Source organism: Struthio camelus, chromosome 11 (genome assembly GCF_040807025.1).
Source record: "Struthio camelus isolate bStrCam1 chromosome 11, bStrCam1.hap1, whole genome shotgun sequence".
Classification (NCBI taxonomy): Eukaryota; Metazoa; Chordata; class Aves; order Struthioniformes; family Struthionidae; genus Struthio; species Struthio camelus.
The window spans coordinates 6,733,404-6,745,722 of NC_090952.1; the positions used below are offsets into that span (position 1 = coordinate 6,733,404).

Sequence of the window (12,319 nt, forward strand, 5' to 3'; positions counted from 1 at the left end):
CATCCTGCTGGTTTTGGCATTCGGCTGTGCTGACCGAGCACAGCCTAACCTTTTCCCCCGGCGCTGTCTCAGTTTGGCCTTAGAACTTTTTTTTCTTTCCGTCCACTTGGCTTTGGCTCTGGCATGGCAGAAAGGGCGCACGCTGTGTTTATAAAATCCCTCTGCCACCTGGCAGCAGCGATCAGATGGGTGTGCAGCAGAGGAATTTTTTTCCCCTTGCCCTCCACGGGGTAGAAAAGCACTGAAATTACCCTTTGCTTATTCTTTTCTTCAGCTCCTGAGGCCAAAACAAACTTTGTGAAAGAAGGAGCTCAGAAATATAAACAGAGTAATTGAAAAATACTTTTCTTTCTTTTATAAAAAGCAGCCTCAAATGTTATAAAGCAGACTGCTTTGCTCTCCGGTCCCAATAGCAGCTCGGGTCTAATGGCAGCTGCCCGGCACTGCACTCCAGACCCCTCGGATGGTGTCACACTCGCTGACGAGAAGTAAAATTCAGCCCTGTTCCAAAGGCCAGCTCAAGACAGCAGCTAAGCCCCCATAAGCCCTAAGAACAATTGAAGGCACAAGAGGAACCAAATAAAAGATTATTACAAAGACCGGGATTTTCTAAGTCAAGGCAGCACCTGGCTGAAATCACAACGTAAACAGCCCAGAGTGTATCTTGGTAGTAGCTATGTTCTCGGAGAGCTACACGAGACCAAAATAACCCTTAGCTAGCTAATGAAATGATACTTGAAAAACATTTCCAAAGCTACTGGCTGTTTTTTGGATTGTTATCGCAAAGAGCAGCACATGGGCTTAAGAGATTGAAATATCCCAGTGCAGTGGGATAAAAACATGCCAAAACTCAGGCCATGCTCCATGTGACCTGGCTGCTTCCAGAAACCTGAGGGACCTCTGAGTCGAGTGCAAGGATATACTTGCCGGCTAGTGTGTCCTCCTGTGGGGTTCGAGTTTTCTTTGGTTGGTTCTTTACTAAATGTGATGCTGCGCCCTGCATGTGTCACCCTGAACATCCTTAGGAATAACTGCACTTCTTACTGAACTAGGGGAACTGCGGGGTGGGAATGCAGTGGTTATTTTGTACCCCCAGCATGACATACACTGGCAGTTTTTAGATAGGGCCGTGCTAAATAACCTAATGCGAATGCAAGGGAGGGAGCTTGTGTTGGCCAGAGTCCAACGTGGCATCTTCATCCTGCAGCAGGCACTGGAGCAGATGCCTACAGCACTGGATGCCTACAGCATCAGCAGTCTTGCAAAACTGTGTGTGTGTGTGTGTGTGTGTGCGTGCGTGCGCGCGTGTGCGTGTGTGTATGCGTACGGGCAATACCCGCGCAATGGTCAGGACTCGTTTAAAGTCTTCGCTAGAGGTCTGTAAGAAGGGTCAGTCTGCCTTCAGAGGAATCTAGCAACGCAGTTTCTGGGCAGAGTCCTCTTTGGGCAGCTGCTGCCATGAGCTGTTCTGTGCTGAGTTTCTGATAGGAGTTTGAACGGCTCGCAGAAGAAACCAGATTGTCCAAAGTGGGAGTGATTCACTCTCCTCACTGAGCGAATATGCCAGGCGAAGAGCATTTCACTTGAATCCACTAAAAGGGAGATGAGAGGAGATGGGAGGTGGGAGGCAAGAAAAATCACTGTTTCATGCAGCTGAAAAGTTAAACCCTCATGTTTCTCTTTTTGTTAGATATGTTATCATTGCTATTCTGCTGAGAATAATGCCTCTGTTGTAAGCCCAGCTGAAGATTTCTGGCTTATCAAGTTCAAGGCAAAGGAGAAGATATAGATTTGAAGAGCAAGGGGGAAAGAAAACATAAGGCTTTAATGTCATAGCTTTGGAAACTGAGATGCTTATCTAAGCCTGTTTTGTCCTTTCCTTGATTATGTTACTTTGAGTTTGGACAAGCAAACCAGGCTGGCCAACCTCACTTCTGTTTCTTCTCAGCTCACTCTCTGAAAATTATATCGTCATAGATACACACTCAGATATGCTTCTCATATAGGACAGTTTCACGTTAAACTTGCTGAAGTCGGTTGTCAGGAGGACTCAAAAGTGCTGAATCTGCTGAATTCAGGCACAGAAAGCAGCAGCTTGGTCCACCAGCCAAAGCCCCACGCTGGTGTCGGCAGATACGACCTGCTCTCCGGGCTCTGCAAATGACCTGTGAGAGGTCAGGCAGGTCACATCGCTTTTTTGTGCCTTGGTTTTCAAATCTGTCACAGAGTAGTAAGAGTGTTCGCACACTGGTTGGAAACAGCTTATGCATAAACTATGCTAAATGCCCATTAATGCAGTGGGGAGCAGAGTAAAACTGTGTATTTGCGTTCTTGTCCTCCTGCTGCAGAGACTTAGGAAATAGGACTGTTCAGAAGACATCTCCTGAGCCAGGAGATGATGATGATGATGATGATAGCAACCTCTACCGTTACCGACCTTCATCATTAGAGTCCTGACCATGCTTGTCACACGAACGCAGATGATCATGTCCCAGACACTGCTGCAAATTTGCCTTGAAACGTTATACCAGTATACAGCCACAGTGACCTCAAATAAGGCAGCTTGCTATTTAGTTCAAATGCAGTATTTGTGATATTGCTTTGGAAAACGGCAGGCTTTTGCTTTGCTTTGCTTTGCTTTGCTTTGCTTTGCTTTGAATATGCAGTTGCTTCATAGTTATTAATGGAAAAGAGTTCCTCCCCAGAATTTTTCTTTTCTCTTCTTCCATTGATTGAAATATTATGCATTTAAACATTGCTAATCTCGATATATCAAATTATTTCCCAAAGACTTGATTCCCACCACTTTTATATGTGTGTAACATCCTTTCAGAACTAATTTATTGCCTTAAAATTGCAATACTCCAGTGGTACAGCCAGATCTGAATAAATGGAGGAGAGACAGCAGAAATGCAGGTGCCAATGTTAGAAGAGAAAGAGATGAATAATGGAAAGAAAAACAAACTAAAGGGATCTCACTAGGTACCTTGTAACTCTAAGCTCAACTGAATTGCATCAGTATAAATGAAAGCCTTGTACGGGCCCCCAAATTAGGAACTACTCACAAAACAAAAAGCTTTCCTCAGCAGTGTTGTGTCTGTTCAAACATACTGAATAGCCTGCCTAATGATGCTTTCTTTTTTTATTTGGGTCAGGTCTTGCTGAAGAAGAACTTTTTGAGAAACCAGCACTAAGCATTGCAAAAGACTACATTGTCCTGTCTCCAGGAGACGTCCTAAAAATAAAATGCAGGTAAGGATTGCTCCAGCAGCGCTGGATATCCTTGGTTGTATTGATTACCTTGGCACAGTGCAGCTTCTGGATAGGGGAGAGCAAAGATTGCGGTACAGGCATGATCTAGGAACCGGTGCTGTTTTCCTCACATGCATTTCTGTGTGAAGTAGAATTTAACAGGCTGTATTAGAGCAGGGAGGCAAGTATATAGTCAGCATTCAGCTCGGCTGGATCCTGTACATCGTAAAGGGACGCAAACAAACTCCTGAGTCAGCGCACAGGAAGGCTTAAGGGAGGGGGATGTATCTTACTTAAGGACACGGCTGGAAAATCCTCCTCTGCAAATAGGTTCAGATTCGGCATAACTAAAATCAGTCTTTCACTCTCTGTGCGTAAGTAAACGACACACAAGATCACCAGCGTATGTAATCAGCCCATTCTGTATATATGCACTTAAACTTCCTGACCTCAAATACTGTCCAGCCTATGAGATGACAGTTAAATAAACAGCAGTTAGTATGTGTACATTCAAAGGCCTGACCTGTTTGAACAGATCATATTCTTTAAATCAAAGACAGCGAGGACTCATAAAGACCAGACTGTTGATCATAAATTTTGAAGGCTCTTCAACTCTTGGCACGGTGTGTGAAAACGAGCCCTGTAAGGAAAATGCAAAATGTTGGTAATATGACTTGTGTTTACAGGGAGATGATCCTCTGGAAATGTGGGATATAGAGTGTATGGTCACAGCTGACCGGCAGGCAACTGAGTAGTAAATGCAGAGAGTCAGGGCACTTTCTGCTGTGTCAGAACATGCATTAGCTTGCTCAGTCACACAAAAGGCCTCAGGCTGTGATGTAAGGAGGTGTCACTTGTTCTGAGCGTGATTTATACGCCAAGCTCCTGGGAGATGTTGCTTTTTTAATTTCTTCAGAGAGTGTGGTATGAGAGAAGGTTTAAGGTAGTACAAACTATCCATGATTTCTCTCTCTCTCCAATGCACAGGCACTTTTTTTACACCTTCTGGCAAACTCTGCTTGACTGTTACCCATGGCCGGTACATGTTTAGTTTCTGCAACAGAAGTTACGTGAGACAGTAAGACAACATAGTGGGAAGCTGAATCTAAGCTATAGTTTATGCTGAAACATATGCCCCTTCTGATTTTTGTCCCAGTCTATTTAATTCAGTGTTATAATGAAGGCAAGTGGATTCATACTGCATACACTTGTGATGTTTTCTGCGGTGTAAGACAGTTTTTTCCAAATACCCGCACCTAGCCGGGTGGCTTATGAGGTCAAACTAACCTTACAATGATATTTTTAGTTTGGCAAGCAGCAAGCGTGATGGCAATAAAGTTTAAACTGTCTTTTAAAATCTAAATGCTCCATAAACCATGTTATGTGGACTTGAGTTCAGTGTGGTGCTCCAGGCCAATTAAATCACTACTTTTCAGCAGTTCTCCATCCATTGCCATTTTAATCTGTAGGAACATCCTATTTTTCTCATATCACCAGATGAAGAAATGAATGAAGAAATTATTATTATGTCTTTAACACTTCTGTAGTGTTGGCAGTGATCCCAAACTGCTTCATGGATGTGAAGCAATAAATCCCCTCAGCAGGCCTGAGAGGTAAAAAAGTATTACCTTCCATGTTAACATGGGAACAGAGGCCCAGAGCAGTTCAGTCACTTGCCTCACGTCATACAACAGCTGGGAATAGAAGCTAGAATTGAGATTTCTGCATTTTGAGTGTGAGATTCCCCCTGTATCAGGTTTTCCAATGTCAATCACGTAGACATGAGCACCTGCACACTCACAGATTATCTCCAGACTGGCCCAGAAGGGAACTCTGAAGTTATTCCTATTTCCAAGGAGCATTAGGGCTATGTGGAGTGCAGCACAAGAGAGCAGAAAGAGCTGGTCACCGTTGAAGGCTGAAGTAACTCTGTGTGAATTTCCCTTCTCCCTCAAACTCCATTCTTCTGAGGTTCTTGGCCAGGATTTCCTCATGTTTGGCTGCCTGGCCAGAGCTACTGCTGCTGCTGCTGCTGCTGCTGCTGCAACTCCCCTCCACCAGATGCATAAAAATCCCAAAGCAAAGGCCAAAGTCTTCATCTTCCACCTGGATAAAATATGCCGGCGGAAAAAGTGGGCACGTTTAAGGAAACATAGATGTGTGAAATCCCTTATCCGTTCTGCAGAGCCACTGTTGCAGATTTCCATCCCTGACAGACACCAGGCTGTAGAGCACAGACTGGGTGACAGGAGAGGGGCAGGTACCTGAGCACTCGCTGGGTGTTGACAGTTTGAATGTGAAGCAGCATTGCTCTATTCAGGGCCACGAGTCCCATTTTTTGACAGAGGTGGTCATTATGTCATTAATGACGTTAGTAAGGTTGGGACAGAGCACGGGGTAGGGACTTCCCCATCAAAAAGTAATTCAGCGCTCTGAAGGACAGGAAGCTGGTATGACGGATGAGGTGGGGTTTTTCAAGTCAACAGTGCATCCAAAAACGAGGGTGAGGCTGCTCACCAGAAAGGATATTCACACTTTTCCCAGTGCTCTCATTCAGCTACGTGCTGGGAATAACCTCGAGAGTTCAGCTCCATGTCCGCATCATCTTCAGGAAGGCGACAAAAGGACGGGCAGAAACGAGGGCCAAGAGGATGTTTGTTTAAGTATCACTGAGAGTTTACTGGCAAACACGTTCCCTTGCTGCACCTATTGCACTACTAGAAAGCAACTGGTCCAGAAAGAGTAGAGTTACTAGCTAACTGGAAATCTGACACTGCATGCTTGTTGATGCACAAAGTATGAGCATCTCTATACTGAATGGATGTGTCTAGGCTGGATTTCTCCCTGGCTATATTCAGTCAGGGAACTTTAGAGATTCCTCCTCCTTCCTCAGCTCAGCAAATGCCACTGGGTCAATGGGAATTCATTGAGAAGGGGTGAGTGAACTCCCTGTCCTTTTGAACAGAGTGGCCTCTCTCTGCACACACGGAAAGAGAAACTGCTCCCCTTTAATATTAACACAAACCTGAGCTTCTCCAGAAGAATCCACCAAGACTTGCCCCCAACACTTGAACAGTTTCCACAATGACCAGCAAAAACCAGTCCCCTACAGAAAGACCATAATCTTCATCTCATGAGCACCTAGTACTCGACCAGAGCCCTCCACGTGCATCCCACACTGAACAGAGCTCCAAGAGCTTCTGCTCCCATGGTGTGTCCTGATGTTTCTAATACAACGGGACTAGCATAGCCAGTGCCTGTTACTGAGCTAACTTAGGTCAGGTGAAAGCTCTCTCTGAGTTCCACAACAGGTTATCAAAAGAACTTTGTTTTTGTTGATGAACTATGTAGAATTGTATTTGACATTAGCTGTGATCATAGATAAGACAACGAATAGGTCAGGTGGGTGAAATGGTGTATCTGCCCTGCTAGCATTATGTTCTGACCACAGTGACGAGGTGAATAGAAAAAATGTGTCTTGAGCAGATATTCTAAGGTCTGTCATCTGATTAGTTCCAGACCCTTCACAAAATCAAGATTCAGTCACTGCTGATAAAGGAAGAAAGGTGATGAGAAGTTACATAAATGTTCTCTCTCAATGCAGCCTTAAAGTTGAAAGAAAGTATAAGTTAATTTAGCTGTTAAAATATGCAAAGTCCACAGCTTGGAAGAAACATATAATTTTATCTGGTAATTTCTAATGTCTGAAAATATAGTGTTATAAAAAATACATACTGTTATAAAATATAGTGTTATAAAAAAAAGCTTCTGTTCAGGATGTCTCTAAAAAAATTAAACTCCCCTCCAGGAATTAGCTTGCTACAGTTACTACAGACTGCTCTGGGGAAGAGTGTGGGGTGATCCACCTTACCTTCTTCTGGCTGGAAACACAAGCACCCTACAACCTTTCTCATTCATTGCCAAATGGCAAGAGAATGAACATTGGGAATATCGATACGAGTTGGCCAGAAGGAAGCCCAAGTTTTGTCTGAGATCATGACCCCATCTTTAATGTTCATGTGTTGTGTTGACAGGGGAGCACCTTCGGTAAGCTGGCTTTTGAAGGAGGACCAGAAAGAAGACCCTAGGGTGCACATAAATAATTGCCGTAATAACACGAGGCAAAGCTGCAGCATGCTTGTTGTCAGGAAGGTCACAGCAAATGACACTGGTTACTTCACCTGCATTCATGACGATTTCCCATCTAATGAGGATCTCATGGCCAAAATTTATGTGTTTGTTAAAGGTAAGAACTTCATTTTGTTTTCTTGTTAGGGCTTTTCCCCTTCCTGGGTAGTGGGAATATAAGCTATGCTAACTGTTGGGTCTGTGCTAGCTAGAACAGGCAATCCAGTTCAGATACATTAACAAACCCCACCTCCCCACTGACCCAGTGTTGGAGCAAACAGCAGCTTTGACATTTTGAAGAGGCTGGATTACATTCTGAGTTTCCTTGGCAGCTGAATTCACAGGGATACACACATGAGAACTGGAATATACCTATCTTGCTTAATTCCAAGACTTGCAAACCAGATTGTCCCATCTACTTTTGTGTCCTGAATAACTGATACACTGACTTCTTTAAAACCTCCTTTTGCTTTTTTTTCCTTTTAAGAATCAATTATTTTACTCCAAAGGGTCGGGTCTCGCTATCACAGTGCTTTCCCTAAGATTCATTCTGAATACCCGAATCCTCTCTCTTCCCCTTCCTCCTCGTTCATGAAACACCCTGACATTCTTCATAATTCCTCTCTCCTATACATTGGTATACTGTTCTGTCCTCCACATCTGAAAGACATACTTAGCAAAGCTGGATGAGTGTATTATAAATATCTTATTAAAAAATAACAAATTTTGAAAGGATTTGGGGAAAAATGGCCCTTTGCTCACTTTTGTTTTCTTTGAGCTGCCTCTCCTCCGTATGTGAGACTCATTGAGTTCAGGTCTAATAATATGCGGAAACAGAAACTTCAGATGAGCATGGTCTTCTGCAGTTAAGTGAATATAACACCCTAAACAACAATTTCAATAATATGAATTTTTGTTAAAAGACTATTCCTGGAAAATTCTGATATTTTTTCAAATCTACTTGACAAATGCATTATTGCACTGTTGAGTCATCCTGGATCTTCCAAGTTCAGATTGTCAGTAGACAGATAAAGTAGCTCACCTTTTGTGTCCTGAATAGGGTATGACACAAACTCCATTGGTGCTGAACAGTGATACTATTCAGTTTCCCACAAATACTCATGCAAATGGGTGAATTTTCCAGTAACTGCTAAAGTGTGATTGTTTGAAAACTCTTCTTAAAACAAAAGCTAAAGAGGGAAGGAGTTTGGCTGATATTGTTTGAATAGTTCATCAGATCATTTGCTTACAGAAAACAGTTAAGCCAGTTAAGCTAGCCAGCTCTAGTAGTCGTCTCATGGTGCTGTTTACTATGGTGAAACCATCAGGAGGCATGATGTCCATCCTAAGGGGATTGTTATATGCCCACACAGCTAAATTAACTTCTGAACTACCAGGTGAACACATCTGCTTGATTCATGTGGATTAGATTTTCCTGTCTTTCTATCTCTGTTGAAAATAGTCCTCTTCTGCCCTTATCCTGCTGTCCCAGCAAGTCTTCCTCTTATCGGAAAGTAGCTTTTTGGTGTTACTTGTTAGTTCCTGCAGTCATTTTTTTTTCTCCCTTTCTATTTCCTTTTTCTTATTTTCCCTTGTTACTCTAAGCCCTGGTTTCTTTATCCACCCTAGTTCTTGTGCTGAGCTGTTTCCTTTTCTCATTACACACTGCTCAGATGCCCCACATCTAATATTGTTAACCCAACCCAATGCCTAAACTACAGGAAATAGTGCATTGAAAAACTCAATTCTCTGTCCTGATTCAGTGCCCAGGCTGGCTATCCAGGACTTCATTACTCTATGGTGGGAGCACGTGCAGGAAATGTTATGGATCTTTTGGGACCACCTGAGCATTTTCCTTAAGAAAATATCTCAAGTTATGAAACGCTTACTGGCGATGGAAGGACTTGGAACACTGCTAATCTAAAAAAAATCACAGGATGTCCTCTTGCTTGCCTGAGACTGCTATGCCAAGGTTCCCCTTAAAAACAGCAAGAGATGACTGTTTTCGCTAAAGCACCCTCAAAGACTCTCCTCTCTCAGATGCAATTTCATTGTGTGATATGCTCTCCCCACTCTACAAACTCTTACCCAGACTCCTATGCTTTAAAAGTTATTGAGGGAAGTGTGGGCAAAAAATGAGCCACCTGGGACTATGCCACTACATAGCTGAACTAGTGAGAAAAGATGGTCAGTGGGGAACCATCTAATACATGTCCTACAGAGCGGGCTGCTTACCCACCACCGAGCAGAGCTCTAGGGCAGCAGTTTAACCTGTGAGCCTGCAAGTGTCTGCTGGTATTCGGCCTGCCAGTCCAAGGAAGCTGCTTAGCCCCGGTGAAATAAAGCCTTATATTCCTCAGCATAGATGCTGTCCATAGGGCATGCTCTTTTTTGCCTGCAGTTCCTATATATATTTGTTGAGTACCAACAGGCTGTTTTGCCAGGACAAGAAAGCTGTTGGCCAGTGCGAGCCCTACAGATTTGAGCAAGGCATTCAGAATGTGCCTGTGAGTCTCTTCAGTATTTAAACATGCCTTTCTAAGGAACTTGGCTCTACACTGTCTGGCCATCCCTAAGAAACCCATCAGCTGTCTCCAAGTGAAAAAACTAAGTTCCCTGTGAGTGCCAGGCAGAGGAGAGGTCCAGAGACACCTCTCTGGACATTTTGTGGAGAGAGAGAGTGCTCAGCAGGGTGTTTATATGGCTGAGCCAGGTGGAGTGAGAAAATGTTGAGCCAGTCTCTAAAGGCTGGAGGTTCCTCTGAGGTTACAAGCCATTATTGCCAAAAAAGGAAAGGGAATGGTATTTTTTCCCTTCATTCCTGGCCTGCTGCTTGACACTGAAATGAGAACATGATTGTATCGGAAGCCCTGCTTATTGGCTATTATTTCCTGTGCTTGCTTCTGTTTTTACAGCCTCCCTGGTGGAGTGTCTAAGCTCTGTTAGAATCTGGCATTCAGCAGCTCTCCCCTCCCAGTGCAATTGAGCCATGACCCCCTGCACATCAGTCAGATCATAAGGGACCCGATGGCGGCAGGGTCAGCCTCCATGCCTCAGCTGCGCACTGACAGTCTGGAGGGAGGGAGAACTCAGGATCTTCATCCTGAATAATTGTTCCCGAGGCCTTTTCTGCTTCCCGCTGCAGCTGCAAGGCCCAGTGATCATAATTAAAAAGCAGACAGCCCCCTTCTCCTGTTGCTCACCTCCTTGTTGAAAATGCAATATACCTTATGGCTGGATTAGAAATAGTTGGACTTTTTTAACTTCATTGTTTAACTTCATTGCAACTCTGAGGGAAAATCTCTGCAACAAAACAGTGTCTGGTTGAACATGACCATGCACTGCTGAACTGAAAGAGCAGCCAAGTGACTCTCTTGGGCAGCTACCAGAGAACAGAGTGAGTCAAGAAAGCCCATCCTCAGTGCACAGACTGTACGTGTCTGGCTAGCAAGCTGTCCCCCAGTAGCAGTAGAGACAAGTCTTGCTGCAAACTGGTTGCCTGCGTAGGAACCCACAGATAAAAAGGCTCACGTAAATGGCATTTCCACTGCAAAAGCTGCCAAAGCCAGCTAGACAAAAGGCAGTGCTGCTTGCTCCTATCTCCTGCGATCGCCCTTCCCAGCTGAATAGATGCTTCCCTGTGACGAACATATTCATTTGTTTTAACCTTTGTGATTCCTGTGCCAAAGCAAAGTGCAGGCTGTCTTTTTTGTAGTCCAATATACAGTGTTTCCTAGGGCATGTGTAAAATTTAACATGGCTTAGAGAAGGCGGAAAACAAGGACAAGAAAAAACAAACTAAGCAAAGATCTTCTCTACCTTCCCAAAGTACCACCCCAGGCCTCAGCCTAGACAGAAGTTGGGACCTGCAGCGCTCAGCTCTTTGAAATACAAGTATTGTCAGCAGAATAATTGTTTCAAAGTAAGAGAGTCCTCAGGGTGTCAGCTGGAAGAGTTCCCTGTACCATCTGAAATGCTGCCTCAGCTTTTGCTCCGATTTCCCCCCGCAGTCCTTAGCTCTGCACCGTAATGGCCTCAGGTTTGTTGCATCTTTTTCCTCCCCTCAGTCAATGCATCAGGAATAGGAGCATGAGCTAGATTCTGCTTTGCTTCCTGCTATCGGCAGCTTGTTTGACATTATCACTAGTTAACTGGAGCTGGTCATATCTTGCCAAACAGTGTCTAGGAAAACTCATCCACGTTTCCAAACTGTGCTTTGATTCCTGTCCACGCACCCAAATAGCACTGCTTCACTGGAACAGTAGGTTAAAGGATGCAGTCTCCTCATCGAAGACATGGGATTAGCAAGGCCAGCAACAGATATCCTTTATTATTTTTTCAGCAAAACAGGGCTGTTATTCTATTTCTGAAAACTAATTATGGCTATGTTAGGCTGGTTCTCAACTACCTGTTTCAAAAAACCAGAAGTCCCACCTCCTCTGACTTGTAATTGGCACAACGTGATTTATATGAGCATGATGCATCAATGATGGCTGCCCCACAAGGGTCCAAGTACACTGGCATGGACTAACCAACTCCTGTTTGTGTCTAGGGTAGTTCAGTCTTTGAATATATACACTGGTGAATATTTTAGCAGTGTCCTCCCATCCACAGCAATTCGGATACTGGTGTTTCACATCTCAGTATTGAGTTGTCCAGCTCTTCTGTCCTGTGGATTTTGGGTAACTGAGGCAAATCCATTTGGAAATTCACTGACAAATCCAGTGGTTCAGAAAATTTGCCACCCCACTGAACTATCTGAATGCTGAAGGCGCTGGCAAAGACAGGGATCACCTGAGAAGTGAACAGAAAAGGACTGAAGTCCCATGGAATGTCATCCATAATATATCATTTAATGAGTTGCATTGATAATTCACAAACTGAAGAATACTACAATGCCCTTCAAACACTTAAGGGCAGCTTTCTTGGGCCAGCAAGG

At 44.0% G+C, this 12,319-nt stretch overlaps 1 protein-coding gene across 2 annotated transcripts in view; it reads left to right on the forward strand.

The window, feature by feature from the left end:
- Positions 1 to 12,319, forward strand: part of LOC104150953 (vascular endothelial growth factor receptor kdr-like) — a 147,333-nt gene that overhangs the window by 37,437 nt on the left and 97,577 nt on the right. For both annotated transcript variants that reach the window (XM_068956592.1, XM_068956593.1), the window contains exons 2-3: positions 3,156 to 3,252; positions 7,287 to 7,498. In XM_068956592.1, the coding sequence (XP_068812693.1) occupies positions 3,156 to 3,252; positions 7,287 to 7,498 (309 nt within the window). The remainder of the gene's footprint in view (positions 1 to 3,155; positions 3,253 to 7,286; positions 7,499 to 12,319) is intronic.